The 26,359-nt window shown below is 45.9% G+C and overlaps 1 protein-coding gene across 16 annotated transcripts in view; it reads right to left on the reverse strand.

Annotated features, from left to right (window-relative positions):
- Positions 1 to 26,359, reverse strand: part of LOC115105761 (RNA-binding protein Musashi homolog 2) — a 392,467-nt gene that overhangs the window by 12,873 nt on the left and 353,235 nt on the right. For 11 of the 16 annotated variants that reach the window (XR_003859911.2, XR_003859910.2, XM_029628121.2 and 8 more), the window contains exons 12-13: positions 6,494 to 6,673; positions 818 to 972 (exon numbers count right to left, since the gene is read on the reverse strand). Coding sequence is in view for 14 of the 16 variants with exons in the window: in XM_029628121.2 (XP_029483981.1) it covers positions 818 to 972; positions 6,494 to 6,673 (335 nt within the window). In the remaining 2 variants the exon portion in view is untranslated. The remainder of the gene's footprint in view (positions 1 to 817; positions 973 to 6,493; positions 6,674 to 26,359) is intronic. The other 5 variants (XM_029628126.2, XM_029628125.2, XM_065007415.1 and 2 more) reach the window with 1 other exon arrangement.

Consider the following 26,359-nt stretch of genomic DNA (forward strand, 5'->3'; position numbering starts at 1 on the left):
AACCTTCTCCAGAACACTCAAGACCTCAGACTGGGGTGAAGTTTTACCTTCCAACAGCACAACGACCCTAAGCAAACAGCCAAGATAACGCAGGAGTGGCTTCGGGACAAGTCTCTGAATGTGCTTGAGTGGCCCAGCCAGAGCCTGGACTTGAACCCGATCGAACATCTCTGGAGAAACCTGAAAATGCTCCCCATCCAACCTGACAGAGCTTGAGAGGATCTGCAGAGAAGAATGGGATAAACTCCCCAAATACAGGTGTACTAAGCTTATAGTGTTATACTCAAGAATACTCAATGTTGTAATCGCTGCCAAAGATGCTTCAACAAAGTACTGAGTAAAGGGTCTGAGTACTTATGTAAATGTGATATTTCAGTTTAAAATTAAAATAAAAAAAATAAACAGTTTTTGCTTTGTCATTATGGGTTATTGTGTGTGGATTGATGAGGGAAACATCTATTTTTAATCCATTTTAGAATAAGGCTGTAACGTAATAAAATGTGAAGGTGTCAGAATACTTTTGAAATGCTCTGTATAAGGACAGCAGTCTAATCGGTTAGACCAGGGGTGTCAAACTCATTCCATGGAGGGCTTAGTATCTGCTGGTTTTTGTTTTTTCCTTTCAATTAAGACCTAGACAACCAGGTGAGGGGTGTTCCTTACTAATCAGTGACCTTCATTCTTCAATCAAGTACAAGGGAGGAGCGAAAACCCGGGGACACTTGGCCCTCCATGGAATGAGATTGACACGTGCGGGCTAGACAGACAGACAGACAGACAGAACGGTCAGTGGACAGAGAAGGTGTACTGTACTTACCGCGATACTGTGGCCGAAGCCGGAGCCAGCCTGGGGGCTAGCAGCACTGATGTAGTTAGCCACATTGGAGTCCTGGCCTCCAGGGCCGTACAGGTCGGCTACAGGCCCTGGGCTGTTGGCACCTGGGAAGCCTCCAGGACGAGCTGGGTTTCCCCCTGTACATAGAGCACAGCAGGGGGGCAACAATTCAGTTCCATGGGGTCCTTCACAGAGCACAGGTGATAACTTATATGTAGCTAGTTCATTCTGGGTCATTCTTCCACAATATAGACATTCACATCCAAGAATGCATTACTGAACTCATGTCTGGGAAGAGGTATATTAATCAATACTATAATTAAACATAACACACATTAGTGAGTAATTGGTAATGCCATTTGAGGCCTGTTTGCACGTAAACTGCATTAATTTTGTTGGGGATTGACAGAAGAAATGTTGCAGGCTTGAGGCGGCAAGAGCAATGTAAAAGATGAATCCAGTATGATATTCTAGAGATATCTACATGCTACGTATACTATACAGTGAAAACACTCACACCACAATCATGCACAATAGAAACTGTAAGCAGACCACCAGAGATACTTGGACCATGCTACCAACTATTAAGGTGTAGTTATGTATGTTGACAAGTGTTCATTTTATTGGTAATTATTATAATATTCAAGAGGTGCCATATAGTTAAGGGGGCAGCTTAGTTGCTTTGGATTCTATACTCATGTAGGTATAACACCAGTTGATGTTTTTTTATTTGCCCGATTAGACAAAAACCTGATTGGACAAAACATTCCAATGTACATAGACACTTTTTTTCTTTCATTGCATCATTGCTTTCATTACAATATATCTATATCTATTCCATGCATATTTGGCCTGGCCTTTTCCTGACTTCAGGATTTCAGTAAACTGCAGAAAGAGTTCTGATTATGTTTGTTAAAAATTCCACTCCAGCAAGAAAACAAAGGACACAAGTGTTCTACAGACAGAGGAGATATAAACCCTGGGAAATATACAACATATAAAAGCTTGCCCTGAGTTCATCCACAGGTACACAATGTGGAGATGTAAACGAACCACTCTGTGTGACCTCTAACCTATGCCCTGTGGCTAGGAGAGAGTCTGACTAATAAAAAGGCTTTTTGAAAACCCAGACGCCCAGCGATGGCCAATAACACTGGCGAAATAAAACTAAGCTGGGGGGGGCACAGTGATGTCTTAAAACACTATAACTGCTACACCACTTCAATCTCCTCCGCTGTCAGATTCACATAACCCTCCATCTCACCCCCATTGAGAAATAAACCATGAAAATGCAGAAATGAAATGAAAAGGAAAAGAGAAACACCGTGGAGTTCTGAGGCTCTTGACTGTGGCATATCTCCTACAAAAACGGAAAGTTGATCTGTAGGCTATGTGTTTGGAGATTAATATAGAAATATATACATGATGCTAGATTTTGAGCTCATGAGGCTAATAAGATCTGTACTGTACAGGGATGCCTTGCATGGCACTTCAAAAACAAGCTTTAGATGCTATTGAAATGCAAAACACACACCCTTATCAGATGCTATAGTCCTTCAGAAGTTGTGGCACATCACTTTATCTATACTAACTCTGTGAGAAGCACAAAATCCCTCTTACAGTGGGTTTCTTCCTAAATGTAAAATGAGAACCTGTTCCAGACCATAGAGATCTACTGAGGGAGCCATTCCTATGGCTGGCCTCACGGCTCTGGTCTGTATGGAACAGCACTTAATAAACTTGCTTATTAAGCAATTACAGCTATTTTCAGTTTAAACGGTATTCCTCATTTCTTATAATTACTGGATTCTATTGAATGGCGCACAGCACCGCACCCCGATGGGAAACAGGATTGATGCTTTTCCTTAAACCTCGGGGCTACATGGCCTCAGTCATTAAGTTTAATAGCAAAACATGAGTTACACTTATTGGGGTTGGCTGGTGGCTTCGCGGCGCCCATGCTAATTTAACGAGCCAGCCTTTGATTACACAGCATCTTTAAAGACACAGGTGACTCATCTGTTCCGCACCAACTCCCCTCGCTGGGGTCTTATTCATGTCACTTTGTATGTTGTTTCTGCTCTGACAAAGTGTTTGTGTGGATAAGGGAGAAAGGTGCTGATACAAATGTAATTATATGCCTACACTGCTTTCCTATTTTCCAGCAAAAAATAACATTAACTCTGAAAAAGTAGGTTCAACAAAAAAGCAAACCTGGTGATATTTGTAGATACGACTGTGTCTGTGAGACTGGGGTGGGTAGATATGAACAAACATTCCCCAGAAAAATACATCATTGGGGCTTAAGTATCTGAGCAATGACAAAGCAGGAGGTCAATACGATGATGTTTATCCACTGTAGGATCATGTGACTATGTTTTATGTCCTGTCATTGGGTCTTAATAACTGAAGCAGTTTGTAGACTGTAGTTTGACTGGTGTGATCACGTCTATTGAGTTGCACTTTAAAATACATCAATGTATTCACAGTCTGAAAGCACTTGGGGCTACAGGGGAAGCATTCTCTTTAAGGTAAACAGGGGTGGAGGTGGTTTACAATTAACATTTGCCATGAAAGCATTTCTATTCAGACTGGCAGTTACAATTTTGTAATTTCCTGGTGGCTGGGCGTCTGTCTCAGCTTCCCTACCTTTACCCACAGGGCATCATTAGAAAACCGGGAGGAGCCATTCACAACGGGCCTTTACCAAATGAGGAAAGCCACAAAACACTTCCTCTTCTACAGCCAAGCACAGAAAAAAATAAAGAATCAACACACTATACAATTCCCCACATTCAGCACCTTGGCGTTTAGATGTAGACCCTCTCTTCTCTACAGCTGTGTGTGTAATCAAAGCCCACTTATCAACACTCTGTGTGTAAATGGAGAGGTGGATGTAGGCCTGCAGTCCTACCATCTTCCTGTGAAGCCCTAGGACACAGACAGATAGTGGAGTCCTGAAGGGATCCATCCCAATGAGTCATGCAGGCAGACAAATCTCCACCCAGAATGGGCCGGCCTCCAAACCAGGAGATCTGTGTAATCCTCGCTGTAAAGCACGGGGCCTAAAGATGTCTTTTCCTGTCTGCTGCCAAAGCCAATGAGGCAGGACTAGTGAGGAGTACAGGGACGGACTGCGGGGGGCCTCAACACCTGCCGCTGCCTGCTGGTCACCACTCCTCCACTCCACTCTTTCATTGGTACAATAGAGTAGGACTCTACAGAGCAGTGACGGCACCATTAGTCAGTCTGGTTGGGTCATCATCATCAGCAGACATCATTACTGTCTCTAGTCTACATGGCTATTTCATCTGGACGGGAGGATAAGATCTGGTCAGGAGAGAGCCACACCAGTAGTCAAACTCACGCATATTTTCAGTGATATCATCTGTTTCACTGTTAGTAGGATTGTTTGAAGAGCGATACAACAAGAACATACAGTGAGCCCAAAAAGATCTACTGTGGATCAGATCAACACCACCAAATCACAGCTCTCTGCCTGACATCCCCTGAATGGGGTCAATAAGGAACACTTCTCACAACATTTTCCTCTCAACATGGTTTTTCTCATGTAAACTTACTCCTCAAAATATCAAATGCAATTTAGTGAAATTACATCTCTTGTCAGTTTTATCAGGAACAAACCTATGACCAAACGAATAGCACACGCTGACCCTGAATGTGGTTTAAAATGAGGGTAATCAATTGAAATTAAATTGTTATAGCTACGTATTTTCTGTAGAGGAAATGGCATAGAAACACAATTGCTTTCCACTGACTTATTGGATGCAACATATAGTTTCCACTATGTAAAGAACACAACCTTGGGAAAGACACACCAAATTGCAAAGGTAAATGTTAGTGCTTCTGCAAAAAACACACACTGATATCATACTGAAACATGCCACTTGTAATGTAATAGCTAAATTATGCATATGACTGCGCTAGGATGTAATGTTACTTTAATCTATAAACAAAACAAGTCTTCTGATTGCCTAGTTGTTCGCAAAACAATTATCCATCACTCAATCATTTCCAATACACTTTCACTGACTAACCCTTTCACTGACTAACCCTTTCACTGACTAACCCTTTCACTGACTAACCCTTTCACTGACTAACCCTTTCACTTGCTAACCCTTTCACTGACTAACCCTTTCACTGACTAACCCTTTCACTGACTAACCCTTTCACTGACTAACCCCTTCACTGACTAACCCTTTCACTGACTAACCCTTTCACTGGCTAACCATTTCACTGACTAACCCTTTCACTGACTAACCCTTTCACTGACTAACCCTTTCACTTGCTAACCCTTTCACTGACTAACCCTTTCACTGACTAACCCTTTCACTGACTAACCCTTTCACTGACTAACCCCTTCACTGACTAACCCTTTCACTGACTAACCCTTTCACTGGCTAACCATTTCACTGACTAACCCTTTCACTGACTAACCATTTCACTGACTAACCCTTTCACTGACTAACCCTTTCACTGACTAACCCTTTCACTGACTAACCCTTTCACTGACTAACCCTTTCACTGACTAACCCTTTCACTGACTAACCCTTTCACTGGATACCCCTTTCACTGGATACCCCTTCACTGACTAACCCTTTCACTGACTAACCCTTTCACTGTCTAACCCTTTCACTGACTAACCCTTTCACTGACTAACCCTTTCACTGGCTAACCCTTCACTGGCTAACCCTTCACTGGATAACCCGTTCACTGACTAACCCTTCACTGGCTAACCCTTTCACTGGCTAACCCTTTCACTGACTAACCCTTCACTGGCTAACCCTTTCACTGGCTAACCCTTTCACTGACTAACCCTTTCACTGACTAACCCTTCACTGGCTAACCCTTTCACTGGCTAACCCTTCACTGGCTAACCCTTTCACTGACTAACCCTTTCACTGGCTAACCCTTCACTGGCTAACCCTTTCACTGACTAACCCTTCACTGGCTAACCCTTTCACTGGCTAACCCCTTCACTGCCTAACCCCTTCACTGGCTAACCCTTCACTGGCTAACCCTTTCACTGACTAACCCTTTCACTGACTAACCCTTTCACTGGCTAACCCTTCACTGGCTAACCCTTTCACTGGCTAACCCTTTCACTGGCTAACCCTTTCACTGACTAACCCTTCACTGGCTAACCCTTTCACTGGCTAACCCTTTCACTGACTAACCATTTCACTGGCTAACCCTTCACTGACTAACCCTTTCACTCTCCCAGTCAGTCAGTCTTTCACTCTCATTCAAATGTTGAAATCGAAAAGGTTCAAATGTCCAGGTGGTTTAATTGGGTGGATGGGGGACATAAAAAAAATAAATGAGAGCTTTCTCACAGAGGACATTGTAGTCCTGTCCCCTACCTCCCATGCTCTGTGTATGGAGGAAAACAAGCAGGGGCATGGAACAAACTTCACAAATAAACAGAAAAAGTTACATTGAAAATGAAAAAGAAGGAATAAACATGCAATGCATTGCTGGCAAGACGTTCATCCTTATCGCATTTATTTCTTTCCTCGTCAAAGACCAACAAAAAAAATGTCAACCAAAAAACTGCATAGATCATCTGTATGGAGGAAACTTCATGAGTCAAACTGAACAGTCCAGATGGTTGATGAGAGAGATGCACATACAAACCTGGGCTCTTAAACTGATCCGGGCTGTGCAGGTGCTGGAGGGGGGAGTTGCAGGCGGAGGTGGCATGCTCACTGTGCAGCATCTGAGCCGCCTGGGGCCCCAGGGAGCCATAGTCCGCAAAGGAGCAGGGCGCCCCCCTCTGGTCACTGGGCGCAGAGTAAAACCCGTAATCGTGAAAGCCTGAGAGGTACAGTATAGGTTGGGGAGGGGGAGGGGAAGGGACTCCATCATTGTGGAAAACGTTTGTTTCACAGTAGTCAATGTCCAGACTCATAAGCATGGCATGGTGGTTGGTGTGTGACTACTTATGAGGGGTTAATTTGGCTGAGATACATTGTGTCCTCTCCCTGCTCTCCCTCCCCAGCAGATCCTGCTGCCAGTCTGAGGTGTAGGAGTCTGTCGGAACCAGGGTAACGCATCATCCCTCTATAGGGAACCCAACCCATTTAGTGGAATTACATGGTTGACTGTCTAAGATAATAGGATGTTTGACTGTCTAAGATAATAGGATGTTTGACTGTCTACGATAATAGGATTGTTGACTGTCTAAGATAATAGGATTGTTGACTGTCTAAGATAATAGGACGGTTGAGTGTTAAATAAGATAATAGGATGGTTGATTGTCTAAGATAATAGGATGGTTGACTGTCTAAGGTAATAAGATGTTTGACTGTCTAAGAGAATAGGATTGTTGACTGTCTAAGATAATAGGATGGTTGACTGTCTAAGGTAATAAGATGTTTGACTGTCTAAGAGAATAGGATTGTTGACTGTCTAAGATAATAGGATGGTTGACTGTCTAAGGTAATAAGATGTTTGACTGTCTAAGAGAATAGGATTGTTGACTGTCTAAGATAATAGGATGGTTGACTGTCTAAGGTAATAAGATGTTTGACTGTCTAAGAGAATAGGATGGTTGACTGTCTAAGATAATAGGATGGTTGACTGTCTAAGATAATAGGATGGCTGACTGTCTAAGATAATAGGATGGTTAACTGGCTAGTAACAATCATAAGACAAACAGTGAAGTAGGAGCTTTTTTAGGTAGTAGACTGGCTGTCTCTAAATCCTATACATGAATCAATCTAACCTGATTCCCTCACATTGTCCTGCAATTCAGAGAGAGGGATGAAATTGGAGAATCATTAAAAACACAGGTCAATACATCTTTAATTTGACGACTACAATGCTTACTGGACATATCTGATGTAAACACATCATTCAACGGGAGGAAAATGTAGAATGCGTACAAATCAATAATTAATTTCATGCCTCTGATTTTGAACCACTACTACTACATATTGAGGTCTATGCATGTGACATTTTCTTTGGGTTGGATAACAAAGAGACACATTCATGTTTACCGACCATTACCAAAAGGCAGGGCTCCAAAACACTCCACACTTATTGGGCCATTCAAACGTGGCCCTCATTCCACACAGATGGAGGATTATCAACGCTTCAGAAATCGTCATTCAGCAATAAGACGTGCTGACATTTACTGCTTGTCCTCTTAATCTGAGACAAGCTGCTCTTATAAAGAGAGCCATTAAAGGCAATTGTTCCCTCTCGCACCTCTTCAATATGGGGAGTTAATCCACTCAAGGAAAAGCTGAGATTGGCGTCAGCGGCTCTTTTCACGGCAGGTCTCCCTGCTGTGTGCTTGTTTTTTTATATGAGTCTCCAACTGAAGAGGCGATCAAAGCCGTGCCACACCTAGACCGCCATAATGAGCTTGTCAGCAGCTGCCAAATGGAATCTAAACACCAGGCGTGTTCCTTAGCCGGCGCTTTAGGGCCTCACAGTTTCACCGCGCGCTACTCGGGCTCCATTCCCACTTCTTAAATAATGGTCTCCTAAAATGGCAGACTTCCCGTCATGTACAGTAAACCCTGAGACGTGGAACAAAGCTCCATAACGCAATAACCCCTTTACATCTCTCTTAAGCAACTGCTACGGAAAACCGATCAGTCTTTACCAATGAGGAAAATGATGACAACTCAGAACTCAGAGAAGGGCAACATTAATGGCTAAGATAAAGGAATGAATGAGTGAACGGGTCAATGCAGGAATAAAAAAGAATGATAAAACCGTACTTTCACCTCCAGTTTTACATACACTAAGTCGACTGTGCCTTTAAACAGCTTGGAAAATTCCAGAAAATGATGTCATGGCCTTAGAATCTTCTGATCGGCTAATTGACATAATTTGAGTCAATTGGAGGTGTACCTGTGGATGTATTTCAAGGCCTACCTTCAAACTCAGTGCCTCTTTGCTTGACATCGTGGGAAAATCAAAAGAAATCAGTCAAGACCTCAGAAAATAACCTCCACAAGTCTGGTTCATCCTTGGGAGCAATTTCCAAATGCCTGATGGTACCACGTTCATCTGTACAAACAATAGTACACAAGTATAAACACCATGAGACCACGCAGCCGTCATACCACTCAGGAAGGAGACGCGTTTGTCTCCTAGAGATGAACGTACTTTGTGGCGAAAAGTGCAAATCAAATCCAAAACAACAGCAAAGGACCTTAAGAAGATGCTGGAGGAAACAGGTGCAAACTTATCTATATCCACAGTAAAACAAGTCCTATTTCGACATAACCTGAAAGGCCGCTCAGCAAGGAAGAAGCCACTGCTCCAAAACCGCCATAAAAAAGCCAGACTACGGTTTGCAACTGGGACAGAGATCGTACTTTTTGGAGAAATGTCCTCTGGTCTGATGAAACAAAAATAAAACTGTTTGGCCATAATGACCATCATTATGTTTGGAGGAAAAGGGGGAGTCTTGCAAGCCGAAGAACACCATCCCAACCGTGAAGCACGGGGGTGGCAGCATCATGTTGTGGGGGTGCTTTGCTGCAGGAGGGACTGGTGCACTTCACAAAATAGATGGCATCATGAGGTAGGACAATTATGTGGATATACTGAAGCAACATCTCAAGACATCAGTCAGGAAGTTAAAGCTTGGTCGCAAATGGGTCATCCAAATGGACAATGACCCCAAGCATACTTCCAAAGTTGTGGCAAAATGGCTAAAGGACAACAAAGTCGAGGTATTGGAGTGGCCATCACAAAGCCCTGACCTCAATCCTATAGAAAATGTGTGGGCAGAACTCAAAAAGCATGTGCGAGCAAGGAGGCCTACAAACCTGACTCCGTTACACCAGCTCTGTCAGGAGGAATGGGACAAAATTCACCCAACTTATTGTGGGAAGCTTGTGGAAGGCTACCCAAACATTTGACCCAAGTTAAACAATTTAAAGGCAATGCTACCAAATACTAATTGAGTGTATGTACACTTCTGACCCACTGGGAATGTGATGAAAGAAATAAAAGCTGAAATAAATCATTCTCTCTACGATTATGTCAGAATAATCGTAGAGAGAATGATTTATTTCAGCTTTTATTTCTTTCATCACATTCCCAGTGGGTCAGAAGTGTACATACACTCAACATTCTGACATTTCACATTCTTAAAATAAAGTGGTGATCCTAACTGACCTAAGACAGATCATTTTTACTACAATTAAATGTCAGGGATTGTGAAAAAGTGAGTAAATGTATTTGGCTAAGGTGTATGTAAACTTCCGACTTCAACTGTAAATCTTTGTAACCTAAGACAAGTCTTCCAAACAAGTCTAGAAATGAGAGAATGTCAAGGAGCTGTTATGACTCCGGTGGTGTCAGACAGAGCTGTCTCCTCTCAGTGTGATAGAGAGGATATGACAGGACCCAGGGACAGGTGCTGAGTCACCAGTGATCTGCACTCAACCCTCAGTCCATCTCTGTACCTTAGTTCTGTCTGTCTGTCTGTCTGTCTGTCTGTCTGTCTGCCTGTCTGTCTGTCTGTCTGTCTGTCTGTCTGTCTGTCTGTCTGTCTGTCTGTCTGTCTGTGCCCGACTGTCACACGGGTGGCCATTCAGCATTCTGCACGTGCTCCAGTGACATTAAATCCAGCTGCACCTCCTCTGTACCCCACACCACTGCCATGCCACCAACCACAGAGCCAGTACTCCCAGGCAGGGACGTTCTCTTACACACACCAACGACCTGGGAGACACTCCCTCTGCAGCACGGGAATGAGGACTCTGTGAGGAGGACGGGCCAGGTTGAATTATGGACGAGGGCATTTCACAGGGTCACTGCTTTTCTCTGAAGGATGTGCTCTTTTCCGGGACTGGGGAAAAAGGATAAGGGACCAAATTTCCTGAGTGTTCCACCTCCTTATCTTCACCCCTGCCCACCATCCTCCTTTCTTCTGCCTGTGCTATGGAATGCCGCCTTCAGGCGACTTTCACGGGAGATACGCATTCAGCCCAGCTTTAATCATTAAGGACACCAGGAGAAAACTAGGGACACTTGTGTTTAATCCGTTTGTGACATCCACGCTAATAGCCGTCCGTCCTTGAGTTTCCGAGGTGGTTTTCCCATGCTCATCTCTAATTAGACAAGCTTCCTCTGCTTCCTCTCCTCTTCCTAATTAGATCTTTAACAACAAACAAGCAGCGACCTTTACAAAGGCCTTGCCACAATCTCCCCCATTAGTTAAACGGCTGAGAGGTGCTAGGCTGAGGGAAGGGGAGGGAGGGGGAGGCCCTGCTTTGTCCCTGGCCCAGCCACACCACCCGTGCCACATCCGTATGGTACCGGCTGCCAGGCCCCCGACAATGGCAGCTTCCTGTTGCAATCTGCATAATTCCGCCAATTCCAGGATAGCGGGAACGACAGGACACAAAGACGACATCCACAGACACAACAAATACACATGGCGGCTTTGTTTGCGCTGACACGGACAATTAGTCCTCAGCTGCTGGCATGAGGCCTCTCACTGCCGGGAGGGTCTTATCTAATAAAGCCAGGCAAAATTACTTTTATTGTTCAGGTAGATTGCGTCTAATGATAGTGCCACCAGTGGGAGAGGATATGAATAAAATTAGGCTCACTGAAAACGCTCCCTTCTATGGACCAAAGCTGCCATCTGGGAGAGGCAGAATAGCTTGATTATCTTCCCCAACTAATTTTCTTTTCAGAGCAAACAAATGATTTAAGCTACTTTCACTTGGGCGAAGGTGAGAAACAGAACCAGAGTGACGAAAAGTGGCTGAACATCAAAGATGTAGAAATAATGGCTTTCCTTTGATCATCCTAACAGACATATGTTTTTTACCAAGCTGTTAGAGAGGGCCTAATTCTCCCATTTCTCTACACTAGCGCACTTCTGTTGGGGGATGGACGGGGGCTTGTATATGTATATATGCATACAATCCCTGTGGTGCTTTGGAGTAAAGCTCATTATAAACTACAGTACTGTATTTCTATATTAAAGGAACATCTGGTCCAATCAATGGAACTACGACAAATGAATAATAATAAGCCAGGATGGAATATCATATCGCACAATGACTTTTTTTCTTAGAATAGAACACAATACTGCATGTCTCTCTGACCACTTTAACATGCAAGGAGCATTCACACATTACCTAGACCCTTTCTCAGTTTTTGGTCTGTAGATAATAAATGCATTGTGGCTATCAGTACTCACCAGTGTGGAACATAAAAATGTACATTCTGATTGAGGTGACTGAGGACAGAAACAGTGCCATAAAACAATGCTTTACAGACAGTCGCAGCACTGAAAGTCTTCTACAATAACAGTACGTGACTATTCAACTGAGGAGGACACTTTGTGCTCCAGTGTAATACGTCTTCCCTTGGTCTTTCATGGTTAGGTAAAGGTGGATGCTCAGACACCTGTGCACGACCTCAGGGATACCTAGAACCCTATACCCACTACCTAGAACCCTATACTGAGGAGTTTAAACTGGACATGGGGTCAGTGGAGGGGACACGCACACACGCATCGATAGATCATCATCTCTGTAGAGTGATGTCTCAGGTAGGCTGGGCATTAGGCCCCCACAGCTGCAGCAGCATCACCGATCATATCTGTTATGAGCCTGAGACCATCCCATTATTAATATTCACACCATCTAACTGGAACAATGGCCCCTTCTTTGGACTTTCTTTTTCTCCCCACACTGGTCTAATTGGATGTAATTACTCATCTACAAAACAAATTAGCAGGTTGAGGTTGCCTTGGCGACCAGATCAGGCGGCCCAGCAGTGCGAATCGTTCGCCGAGCTCCATTTATACTGATAATTATCCCTCTCTTCTCCCTCTCTCCCTCTTTCCCACTGGCCAGGGGCTGCTGGGGTGGGAGTGGGCAGCTCTCGTCGGCCAGCTCAGAACTTACTGCCCAGGGTTGGAGACGCTGCATCTCTCATAGCATACTGCCATCACGAGGGTGGCTTTCTTCAAGTAGATATATGCTCCTGTCTCATTTCCACTTTGCCAGATGACTGCCTCTAAGGAGCGATTCTAAACCACTGCCTTGAAACTTGCTACTTTACTCATCTCTTTGAAGAAAACAGACAAAGAAGCCTATCATGTTCATGGTAAATGTAGGGGATATTTCCTCAACCACTTTAGAGAGAGGACGAAGTGTTTAAGAGTGCACAAGTCTGTGATTATCCTGACACTGAATTCCCCAAAATACACACAAACACTCACACACACATTAATACACACATACTCCGTCACAGACGTGCGCACACACACACACCCTGTCACTGGCACACACACACGCACACACCTAGAGCAATGTTTGCTCCTAATCATCCCTACCTCTCACCTGCCCCCTTTGAATTTCTTGGTGGCTATAAGCACACATCACACCGCAGAGGACGTCAATATACCTGTCATACGGCTTCCCAAATTAGCTTTGAATTTCACAGCAACTGTAATTAGCTACTTTATTTCCATCGATGCCATTTTAAAAATAAAAAACTGCCGCTTTCTGGGCTGCCGAGACTAGCTTTCACTTTCCATTTGAAATAGTATTTTCTGACTGAATGGGTGACTAATTAACAGCACTAGACCCCCTTTTCAAAGACAGCGGCATTTCATAAATAATACATATTTAATGTCTTGTCATTTTATGCTCAGAGAGGCTTGGCTAATGAATTTTAACAGATGATTTATTCCTGCATTTGCTAGCCCATACCCAGGCCTTTGTTCTCCTTTAGGCTTTCATTCTTTCTCTCTTTATTCCTCTCGCAATCCTTTTTCAAACACTGATAGCTTCCAAAAGTGCCTCATCACAGGAAAATAACCGTTTTTAATGTTGTCTGATAGTGAATGACAGGCGTCTAATCAGCCATGTGACAATGTGATGTGTGACTGGGCTACTTTCCCTCCTGCAGGTGTGAGTCAGGAGACCTATGGAATAGAACAGTTCTGGTCCTATACTGTCCTTCTAACAACACAACATTCACATTTTGGTTAGTGTTAATGAGTGTTTATGAGTGACTCGTGATTTATAAGGTATAGCTATGAATATTCATAAGTTGCTCCAACTTCCACTGAAACCAAAGTGAGTGAGGCCATGACTCAAGCCTGCCTGAAGCCCATTGGGAGAGGCTCAGCATGGATCAACCACCAGGGACTTCTCCCCAGTGACCCCTGAACATCTGCCAGCCACAGCTGTGTGAGCAACTGCACTGGGACAGGACAGGAGCAGGCGAGAAGGGGACAGGGACGCCTTGCCATCCCCAAAGTGTCACATCTTCTCCCTGGGCCCCAGTCAAACTGGGGGAAAACACTGTCACATGGATTGGTTTGGCATGCTATACCCAGGACATGTGATGCTCTTCTGGGCTCGTCACTGAGCTAAGCTAAGCGGAGCAGCATCTGGGGCGAACGGACGGACCTGAGCACCCGTGGGGCCCGGGGAGCTAGATTAATTTAGCCCAGCAAACGCAGCCAATCCCAGACTCCTCTGGGGCACTTCCCAGGATCACAGAGCTTGTTGGGAGGAAATGGATAATGATCTCAGATAATGTGTCAAAATGTGCCAAATTATTTCCCTCTTCAAGCAAGCTGTGGGTTGATCAGTGGAAAACAAAACAGCCAGGGTTCAGTGGAGGAGAATACTGAAAAAGCCATCTACATAAGAACCTCTTGTTTCTCTTTAAGGCAGAATAGAACCATAGGATAACAGTTTTCCTGGGGATTTTGGACATCTACTTTGTGCATGACAAGTACTTTTTGCAGCAATTGTTTACAGATTATTTGACTTGTAATTCACTGTATCACAATTCCAGTGGGTCAGAAGTTTACATACACTAAGTCGACTGTGCCTTTAAACAGCTTGGAAAATGCATGGCTTTAGAAGCTTCTGATAGGCTAATTGACAAAATTTGAGTCAATTGGTGGTGTAACTGTGGATGTATTTCAAGGCCTACCTTCAAACTCAGTGCCTCTTTGCTTGACATCATAGGAAAATCTAAAGAAATCAGCCAAGACCTCAGAAAAATAATTGTAGACCTTCAGAAGTCTGGTTCATCCTTGGGAGCAATTTCCAAACACCTGAAGGTACCACTTTCATCTGTACAAACAATAGTACGCAAGTTCATACACCATGGGACCATGCAGCCGTCATACCACTCAGGAAGGAGACGTGTTCTGTCACCTAGAGATGAACGTACTTTGTGGCGAAAAGTGCAAATCAATCCCAGAACAACAGCAAAGGATCTTGTGAAGATGCTGGAGGAAACAGGTAGAAAAGTATCTATATCCACAGTTAAACAAGTACTATATCAACATAACCTGAAAGGCCCCTCAGCAAGGTAGAAGCCACTGCTCCAAAACCGCCATGAAAAATCCAGACTACGGTTTGCAACTGCACATGGGGACAAAGATCGTACTTTTTGGAGAAATGTCCTCTGGTCTGATGAAACAAAAATATGACTGTTTGGCCATAATGACCATCATTATGTTTGGAGGAGAAAGGAGGAGTCTTGCAAGCCGAAGAACACAATCCCAACCGTGAAGCACGGGGGTGGCAGCATCATGTTGTGGGGGTGCTTTGCTGCAGGAGGGCCTGGTGCACTTCACAAAATAGATGGCATCATGAGGTAGGACAATTATGTGGATATATTGAAGCAACATCTCAAGACATCAGTCAGGAAGTTAAAGCTTGGTCGCAAATGGGTCTTCCAAATGAACAATGACCCCAAGCATACTTCCAAAGTTGTGGCAAAATGGCTTAAGGGACAACAAAATCAAGGTATTGGAGTGGTCATCACAAAGCCCTGACCTCAATCCTATAGAACATTTGTGGGTAGAACTGAAAAAGGTGTGCGAGCAAGGAGGCCTACAAACCTGACTCAGTTACACCAGCTCTGTCAGGAGGAATGGGCCAAAATTCACCCAATTTATTGTGGGAAGCTTGTGGAAGGCTACCCGAAACGTTTGCCCCAAGTTAAAGAATTTAAAGGCAATGCTACCAAATACTAATTGAGTGTATGTAAACTTCTGACCCACTGGGAATGTGGTGAAAGAAATAAAAGCTGAAATAAATCATTCTCTCTACGATTATTCTGACATTACACGTTCTTAAAATAAAGTGGTGATCCTAACTGACCTAAGACAGAACATTTTAACTAGGATTAAATGTCAGGAATTGTGAAAAACTGAGTTTAAATGTATTTGGCTAAGGTGTATGTAAACTTCAACTGTATCTATGTCAATGATACATCATCACAGATGTACACTATCGTTCAAAAGTTTGGGGTCACTTAGAAATGTCCTTGTTTTTGAAAGAAAAGCACATTTCTTGTCCATTAAAATAACATCAAATTGATCAGAAATACATTGTAGATATTGTTAATGTTGTAAATTACTATTGCAGCTGGAAACAGCAGATTTTATATGAAATATCTACATAGGCGTGCAGAGGCCCATTATCAGCAACCATCACTCCTGTGTTCCAATGGCAGATTGTGTTAGCTAATCCAAGTTTATCATTTGAAAAGGCGAATTAATCATTAGAAAAGCCTTTTGCAATTATGTTACCACAGCTGAAAACTGCCAGCATCCCGGAGTCGCCTCTTCACTGTTGACGTTGAGACTGGTGTTTTGCGGGTACCATTTAATGAAACTGTCAGTTGAGGACTTGTGACGCGTCTGTTTCTCAAACTAGACACTCTAATGTACTAGTCCTCTTGCTCAGTTGTGCACCGGGGCCTCCCACTCCTCTTTCTATTCTGGTTAGGGCCAGTTTGCGCTGTTCTGTGAAGGGAGTAGTAAACAGCGTTGTACGAGATCTTCAGTTTCTTGGCAATTTTTTGCATGGAATAGCCTTAATTTCTCAGAACAAGAATAGTTTCAGAAGAGTTGTTGTTGTTTGTTTCTGGCCATTTTGAGCCTGTAATCAACCCCACAAATGCTGATGCTCCAGATACTCAACTAGTCTAAAGAAGGCCAGTTTTTATTGCTTCTTTAATCAGACAACAGTTGTCAGCTGTGCTAACATAATTGCAAAAGGGTTTTCTAATGATCAATTAGTCTTTTCAAATGATAAACTTGGATTAGCTAACACAACGTACCATTGGAACACAGGAGTGATGGTTGCTGATAATGGGCCTCTGTACGCCTATGTAGATATTCCATAAAAAATCTGCTGTTTCCAGCTGCAATAGTCATTTACAACATTAACAATGTCTACACTGTATTTCTGATCAAGTTGATGTTATTTTAATGGACGGAAAATGTGCCTTTCTTTCAAAAACAATGTTACAGGGTGTAAATTGTGTATGTTGAAAACAACACATCCCTAAACATATTTCACTGTTTAATTCCCTCTGAAAACAACATGTTACACTAGCAGGTGCTGCTTAATAGCACTATTATACAGTATGGGGTCCATTTCAGGCATAGAAATATGACTACCAAAGCATTATACTGTGCACTGTGCAGTGGGAAAGGTCACATTAAAGCATATCCTCAGTGTTTCACAGGTCACTGGGGGCCTAAAGACAGCATTGATTGGCCATAGAAAAGGCCCTGAGAGATGTGCTTATTCCAGAAATAATATTGGAGGGAACTAAAGCCACGTTAACCTTCAGCACAATGCACTTATTGTGTACCAAGGGACTGTTGGCCAGGAGAACCAGACATGTAATGAGTCTCTTCAGCTGACGAGACTGATCCGCTCCCACTGAGTCTTACTGACAACCACTTACTCACAAGGGAAGGAGGGTGTGGCAGACAGAGAAGAGAAAAGAGGGGTGAGAGAATGACAGGGAAAGGTAGAGAGAGAGAGAGAGAGAGCAGGACAGGGAAAGGTAGAGAGAGAGAGAGCAGGACAGGGAAATGTAGAGAGAGAGAGAGAAGGACAGGGAAAGGTAGAGAGAGAGAGAGAGAGAGAGAGAGAGAGAGCAGGACAGGGAAAGGTAGAGAGAGAGAGAAGGACAGGGAAAGGTAGAGAGAGAGAAGGACAGGGAAAGGTAGAGAGAGAGAGAAGGACAGGGAAAGGTAGAGAGAGAGAGAAGAGCAGGGAATGGTAGAGAGAGAGAGGACAGGGAAAGGTAGAGAGAGAGAGAAGGACAAGGAAAGGTAGAGAGAGAGAGAAGGACAAGGAAAGGTAGAGAGAGAGAGAAGGACAGGGAAAGGTAGAGAGTGAAGGACAGGGATAGGTAGAGAGAGAGAAGGACAGGGATAGGTAGTAGAGAGAGAGAGGGACAGGGAAAGGTAGAGAGTGAGATGACAGGGAAATGTAGAGAGAGAGAGGACAGGGAAAGGTAGAGAGAGAGAAGGACAGGGAAAGGTAGAGAGAGAGAATAACAGGAAAAGGTAGAGAGAGAGGACAGGGAAAGGAAGAGAGAGAGAGAGGACAGGGAAAGGTAGAGAGAGAGAATGATAGGGAAAGGTAGAGAGAGAGAATAACAGGGAAAGGTAGAGGGAGAGGACAGGGAAAGGAAGAGAGAGGACAGGGAAATGTAGAGAGAGAGAGAGGACAGGGAAATGTAGAGAGAGAGAGAAGAACAGGGAAAGGTAGAGAGAGGACAGGGAAAGGCAGAGAGAGAGAGAAGTACAGGGAAAGGCAGAGAGAGGGAAGGACAGGGAAAGGCAGAGAGAGAGAAGGACAGGGAAAGGTAGAGAGAGAGAAGGACAGGGAAAGGTAGAGAGCGAGAAGGACAGGGAAAGGTAGAGAGAGAGAGAGAGAGAGAGAAGAACAGGGAAAGGTAGAGAGAGAGAGAGAAGAACAGGGAATGGTAGAGAGAGAGAGGACAGGGAAAGGTAGAGAGAGAGGACAGGGAAAGGTAGAGAGAGAGAGAGAGAGAGAAGAACAGGGAAAGGTAGAGAGAGAGAGAGAAGAACATAGAATGGTAGAGAGAGAGAGGACAGGGAAAGGTAGAGAGAGAGGACAGGGAAAGGTAGAGAGAGGACAGGGAAAGATAGAGAGAGAGAGCAGGACAGGGAAAGGTAGAGAGAGAGAGAGAGAAGAACAGGGAAAGGTAGAGAGAGAGAGAGCAGGACAGGGAAAGGTAGAGAGAGAGAGAAGACAGGGAAAGACAGAGAGAGAGAAGGACAGGGAAAGGCAGAGAGAGAGTACACGGAAAGACAGAGAGAGAGAAGGACAGGGAAAGGTAGAGAGAGAGAAGAACAGGGAAAGGTAGAGAGAGAGAGAAGAACAGGGAATGGTAGAGAGAGAGAGGATAGGGAAAGGTAGAGAGAGAGAGAAGAACAGGGAATGGTAGAGAGAGCGAGAGCAGGACAGGGTACGGTAGAGAGAGAGGACAGGGAAAGGCAGAGAAAGGACAGGGAAAGGTAGAGAGAGAAGGACAGGGAAAGGTAGAGAGAGAGAAGGACAGGGAAAGGTAGAGAGAGAGAGCAGGACAGGGAAAGGTAGAGAGAGAGAGAGAGAAGAACAGGGAAAGGTAGAGAGAGAGAGAGCAGGACAGGGAAAGGTAGAGAGAGAGAAGGACAGGGAAAGGTAGAGAGAGAGAAGGACAGGGAAAGGTAGAGAGAGAGAGCAGGACAGGGAAAGGTAGAGAGAGAGAGAGAGAAGAACAGGGAAAGGTAGAGAGAGAGAGCAGGACAGGGAAAGGTAGAGAGAGAGAGAAGAACAGGGAATGGTAGAGAGAGAGAGAGAGCAGGACAGGGAAAGGTAGAGAGAGAGAGAAGAACAGGGAATGGTAGAGAGAGAGAAGAACAGGGAATGGTAGAGAGAGAGAGAGCAGGACAGGGAAAGGTAGAGAGAAGGACAGGGAATGGTAGAGAGAGAGAGGACAGGGACATGTAGAGAGAGAGGGAAGAACAGGGAAAGGTAGAGAGAGAGACAGCAGGACAGGGAAAGGTAGAGAGAGAAGGACAGGGAATGGTAGAGAGAGAGACAGGACAGGGAAAGGTAGAGAGAGAAGGAAGAACAGGGAATGGTAGAGAGAGAGAGAGAAGAACAGGGAATGGTAGAGAGAGAGAGGACAGGGAAAGGTAGAGAGAGAGAGAGGTGAGCGAGACAGGGAAAGGTAAAGAGAGAGAGAGAGAGAGGGAAAGGGAGAGAGTGAGACAGGGAAAAGTAGTGCGAGAGAGAGAGCAAAACAGGAAAAGGTAGAGAGAGAGAGCGAGACAGGGAAAGGTAGCCAGAGAGAGAAATATTGACAGGGAAAGGTAGAGAGAGGGGGGGACAGGGGGAGAGACAGAAAGAGAGACAGGGAGGGAGACAGGGTGAAGGACAGGGAGAGAGTCAGGGAGAAAGAGGCAGAAAGAGAGACAGAACGAGAGACAGAGAGAGAGACATGGAGAGAGACAGAAAGAGAGTCAGGGAGAGAGACAGAAAGAGAGTCAGGGAGAGAGACAGAAAGAGAGTCAGGGGGAGAGACAGAAAGAGAGTCAGGGAGGGAGACAGAAAGAGAGTCAGGGAGAGAGACAGAAAGAGAGACAGGGAGAGAGACAGAGAGAGAGAGACAGGGAGAGAGTCAGTGAGAGAGACAGGGAGAGAGACAGGGAGAGAGACAGAGAGAGTCAGGGAGAGAGACAGAGAGAGACAGAGAGAGTCAGGGAGAGAGTCATGGAGAGAGTCATGGAGAGAGTCAGGGAGAGAGACAGAAAGAGAGTCAGGGAGAGTGACAGAAAGAGAGACAGAAAGAGAGACAGAAAGAGAGACAGAAAGAGAGACAGGGAGAGAGACAGAAAGAGAGACAGAGAGAGTCAGGGAGAGAGTCAGGGAGAGTGACAGAAAGAGAGACAGAAAGAGAGTCAGGGAGAGTGACAGAAAGAGAGACAGAAAGAGAGACAGAAAGAGAGACAGGGAGAGAGACAGAAAGAGAGTCAGGGAGGGAGACAGGGAGAGAGTCAGGGAGAGAGTCAGGGAGAGAGACAGAAAGAGAGTCAGGGAGGGAGACAGGGAGAGAGGCAGGGAGAGAGGCAGGGAGAGAGACAGGGAGAGAGACAGAAAGAGAGTCAGGGAGAGAGACAGGGAGAGAGACAGGGAGAGAGTCACGGAGAGAGACAGAAAGAGAGTCAGGGAGAGAGACAGGGAGAGAGACAGAAAGAGAGTCACGGAGAGAGACAGAAAGAGAGATAGGGAGAGAGTCAGGGAGAGTGTCAGGGAGAGAGACAGGGAGAGAGTTAGAAAGAGAGACAGGGAGAGAGACAGGGAGAGAGTCAGGGAGAGAGACAGAAAGAGAGACAGGGAGAGAGTCAGGGAGAGAGACAGGGAGAGAGACAGGGAGAGAGACAGGGAGAGAGTCAGGGAGAGAGTCAGGGAGAGAGACAGAAAGAGAGACAGGGAGAGAGTCAGGGAGAGAGACAGGGAGAGAGACAGGGAGAGAGACAGAAAGAGAGACAGGGAGAGAGACAGAAAGAGAGTCAGGGAGGGAGACAGGGAGAGAGTCAGGGAGGGAGACAGGGAGAGAGGCAGGGAGAGAGACAGGGAGAGAGACAGGGAGAGAGACAGGGAGAGAGACAGAAAGAGAGTCAGGGAGAGAGTCAGGGAGAGAGACAGGGAGAGAGACAGAAAGAGAGTCACGGAGAGAGACAGAAAGAGAGATAGGGAGAGAGTCAGGGAGAGTGTCAGGGAGAGAGACAGGGAGAGAGTTAGAAAGAGAGACAGGGAGAGAGTCAGGGAGAGAGACAGGGAGAGAGTCAGGGAGAGAGACAGGGAGAGAGACAGGGAGAGAGACAGGGAGAGAGTCAGGAGAGAGAGTCAGGGAGAGAGACAGAAAGAGAGTCACGGAGAGAGACAGAAAGAGAGGGAGAGAGTCAGGGAGAGAGACAGAAAGAGAGTCACGGAGAGAGACAGAAAGAGAGTCAGGGAGAGAGACAGGGAGAGAGACAGAAAGAGAGTCACGGAGAGAGACAGAAAGAGAGATAGGGAGAGAGTCAGGGAGAGTGTCAGGGAGAGAGACAGGGAGAGAGTTAGAAAGAGAGACAGGGAGAGAGACAGGGAGAGAGACAGGGAGAGAGTTAGAAAGAGAGACAGGGAGAGAGTCAGGGAGAGAGACAGGGAGAGAGTCAGGGAGAGAGACAGGGAGAGAGTCAGGGAGAGAGTCAGGGAGAGAGACAGGGAGAGAGACAGGGAGAGAGACAGGGAGAGAGAGAAAGGGTGAGGGTGAGAGATAGAAGGGGAGGCAGAGGTTGGGGAAGCAAATGAGAGAGAGAGAGAATAGCAGAGAGGGAAAGAGAGTGAGATATAGAGTTAACAGTTAAGAGGTAGAGTAAGCAAAACATAAAGAAGAAAAAAGAAAAAAAGAAGATAAAAGCTCAAAAGAGCATCCTCGGCCCTAATGAGCTCGGCAGCAGAAATTCCATGGCGATCGATGCCCGATGCAGGTTTACAGGCGGAGGCCTTGAGAAAAGAAGCGGCCATCTCATCTGAGACTCTGAAACATCCCACTCATTTCCGATGCACATAATAAGAGCTCATTCCTCTGGAGGGAGCTGAAAGGGCCCGAAGGAGAGACAGAGCAGGCAGAAATATCTCTGTTGAGTGGGACCGAGGCGATGGAGGAGGGGAGATCAGAGGGGAAGGGCAACAAGGCCTAAACCCCAGGCTGACATGACATTCACGCATCTCCTCAGTTCTAGGAGAGAGGTGCATGATGGGGCTGATGCAACAGAAACAATGCTGCCACTCTGCATTCAAAGGTATGGTAATGCAGCATGTTTATCTGCTACAGTGCAGAGTTATGGGGCTGTGGAAATCTCCCATAGAATACTGTTTGAAACTAAAGCAACAAGTTGAAAAGCACACCTGCACACCTCCAATAAGGACCCCAGGGATGATGAGCCAATCTAAAAGACAGCACTCCGGATGAGTGACCTCCTTCTATTGGAGGATCAGAGGAGCGATCCAGTGATCGAGCATCTCACCGTAACGGCTGATCCCATTGTTCAGGAGCCCAATAAAGTCAGGTCAGAGTGCACCAGACCCTAGATTTCCTGATCGAGCACTCTGTCCATAGGAATGACAGAGCCACAGAGGATCCATCAATAACAACTGCTTTTGTCTCCTCACTGATCAACTCGATGGATTATATCCCAGTAATAAACCAACAAAGCAATAACTTCTCCAGGGCGTTTCATTCATCAGTGGCTGTCATCCTATTCGATACGTCCATCCTCTAATATGTTCTCAGATGACCTCCGTAACAGAGGCTCCTCATCTATTACAGGGGCGGCAGGGTAGCCTAGTGGTTAGAGCGTTGGACTCGTAACCGAAAGGTTGCAAGTTTGAATCCCCGAGCTGACAAGGTACAAATCTGTCATTCTAACCCTGAACAGGCAGTTAACCCACTGTTCCTAGGCCGTCATTGAAAATAAGAATTTGTTCTTAACTGACTTGCCTAGTTAAATAAAGGTAAATAAAAAATTTAAAAATACATTCTCACAGAAGGACAAACACTGGGAAGGGAGGCATGGAGTAACATTCTGACTACACTCTTGTCATTCAGGGCTACATTGTTATGGCGTGATAGCGAGGCCAGTCCTTGGGATTACGTTAGTCAGAGAGTAAATAAAAGGGCCTCACGGAGGAGTTAAAAACCCTGTCCGTCATCAGCAGCAGCACTGCCCTGTCACGGAGAGGGAGGCCATGTGAGCGCGGTGTCCATCTGTCCGCTGTCATTAAGCCGTGGGCTGTCAGAGCCAGAGAGGAGAAAAGGGTGACACAGCCCCGTGTTGGGGATAGGGGACTGTCTTTCACTTACCCTTGGCTCTCTGCGGAGCAGGCAGGGACGCCAGTGAGCAGCCAGCCACGTGGCGAAGAGAAGACAGAGGCAGGGGTATAAGGCTCGCTCGGTGGGATGTTAAGCGTATGGGTAAATAGGAGCGCGGCGGGGCGGTAATGAGATGCACCCGTCCACCCCGGAACAGCACGGCGCTGCAGCTCGGAGAGGAGACGGGCGGGAGATTAGCTGAGACGAAGGTCATGTTTAAACATGCTGCGTCTTCCTCAGCAACCAACCCTGTTTATCTACCATGTGTGTGTGTGTATGTGTGTGTGTGTGTATGTGTGTGTGTATATATGTGTGTGTGTGTGTGTATGTGTATGTGTGTGTGTGTGTGTGTGTGTGTATGTGTGTGTATGTGTGTGTGTATGTGTGTGTGTGTGTGCGTGCGTGCGACAGGAAACATAGTGGTTAAGAGAATTGGGCCAGTAACCTAAAGATCGCTGGTTCGAATCCCCAAGCTGACGAGGTGAAAAATCTGTCAATGTGCCCTTGAGTAAGGCCCTTACCCCTAGTTGCTCCTGTGAGTCACTCTGGATAAGAGCATCTGCTAAATGACTCAAATGTAAATGTAAAATGTGTGCAGTAAACTACGGGGCTGCAGGTGTCTGGAACCTCAGAGCTGAGACAGTCCCTTATGGCTCATTACCTAGTCTGCAACAGACCTGTGAGGTCAACATTTACCTCACTACACCTCTGTCCTCGCTCCTCCTCATACATCCCCTGTCATTACCTCACTACACCTCTGTCCTCACCTCCTCCTCATACATCCCCTGTCATTACCTCACTACACCTCTGTCCTCACCTCCTCATACATCCCCTGTCATTACCTCACTACACCTCTGTCCTCACCTCCTCCTCATACACCCCCTGTCATTACCTCACTACACCTCTGTCCTCACCTCCTCCTCATACATCCCCTGTCATTACCTCACTACACCTCTGTCCTCACCTCCTCCTCATACATCCCCTGTCATTACCTCACTACACCTCTGTCCTCACCCCCTCCTCATACATCCCCTGTCATTACCTCACTACACCTCTGTCCTCACCTCCTCCTCATACATCCCCTATCATTACCTCACTACACCTCTGTCCTCACCTCCTCCTCATACATCCCCTGTCAATACCTCACTACACCTCTGTCCTCACCTCCTCATACATCCCCTGTCATTACCTCACTACACCTCTGTCCTCACCTCCTCCTCATACATCCCCTGTCATTACCTCACTACACCTCTGTCCTCACCTCCTCCTCATACATCCTCTATCATTACCTCACTACACCTCTGTCCTCACCTCCTCCTCATACATCCCCTGTCATTACCTCACTACACCTCTGTCCTCACCTCCTCCTCATACATCCCCTGTCATTACCTCACTACACCTCTGTCCTCACCTCCTCCTCATACATCCCCCGTCATTACCTCACTACACCTCTGTCCTCACCTCCTCCTCATACATCCCCTGTCATTACCTCACTACACCTCTGTCCTCACCTCCTCCTCATACATCCCCTATCATTACCTCACTACACCTCTGTCCTCACCTCCTCCTCATACATCCCCTGTCATTACCTCACTACACCTCTGTGCTCACCTCCTCCTCATACATCCCCTGTCATTACCTCACTACACCTCTCTCACCTCCTCCTCATACATCCTCTGTCATTACCTCACTACACCTCTGTCCTCACCTCGTCCTCATACATCCCCTATCATTACCTCACTACACCTCTGTCCTCACCTCCTCCTCATACATCCCCTGTCATTACCTCAATACACCTCTGTCCTCATACATCCCCGTCATTACCTCACTACACCTCTGTCCTCACCTCCTCCTCATACATCCCCTGTCATTACCTCACTACACCTCTGTCCTCACCTCCTCCTCATACATCCCCTGTCATTACCTCACTACACCTCTCTCACCTCCTCCTCATACATCCTCTGTCATTACCTCACTACACCTCTGTCCTCACCTCATCCTCATACATCCCCTATCATTACCTCACTACACCTCTGTCCTCACCTCCTCCTCATACATCCCCTGTCATTACCTCAATACACCTCTGTCCTCATACATCCCCCGTCATTACCTCACTACACCTCTGTCCTCACCTCCTCCTCATACATCCCCTGTCATTACCTCACTACACCTCTGTCCTCACCTCCTCCTCATACATCCCCTGTCATTACCTCACTACACCTCTGTCCTCACCCCCTCCTCATACATCCCCTGTCATTACCTCACTACACCTCTGTCCTCACCTCCTCCTCATACATCCCCTGTCATTACCTCACTACACCTCTGTCCTCACCTCCTCCTCATACATCCTCTATCATTACCTCACTACACCTCTGTCCTCACCTCCTCCTCATACATCCCCTGTCATTACCTCACTACACCTCTGTCCTCACCTCCTCCTCATACATCCCCTGTCATTACCTCACTACACCTCTGTCCTCACCTCCTCCTCATACATCCTCTATCATTACCTCACTACACCTCTGTCCTCACCTCCTCCTCATAGATCCCCTGTCATTACCTCACTACACCTCTGTCCTCACCTCCTCCTCATACATCCCCTGTCATTACCTCACTACACCTCTGTCCTCACCTCCTCCTCATACATCCTCTATCATTACCTCACTACACCTCTGTCCTCACCTCCTCCTCATAGATCCCCTGTCATTACCTCACTACACCTCTGTCCTCACCTCCTCCTCATACATCCCCTGTCATTACCTCACTACACCTCTGTCCTCACCTCCTCCTCATACATCC

Source organism: Oncorhynchus nerka, linkage group LG22 (genome assembly GCF_034236695.1).
Source record: "Oncorhynchus nerka isolate Pitt River linkage group LG22, Oner_Uvic_2.0, whole genome shotgun sequence".
NCBI classification, from domain to species: Eukaryota; Metazoa; Chordata; class Actinopteri; order Salmoniformes; family Salmonidae; genus Oncorhynchus; species Oncorhynchus nerka.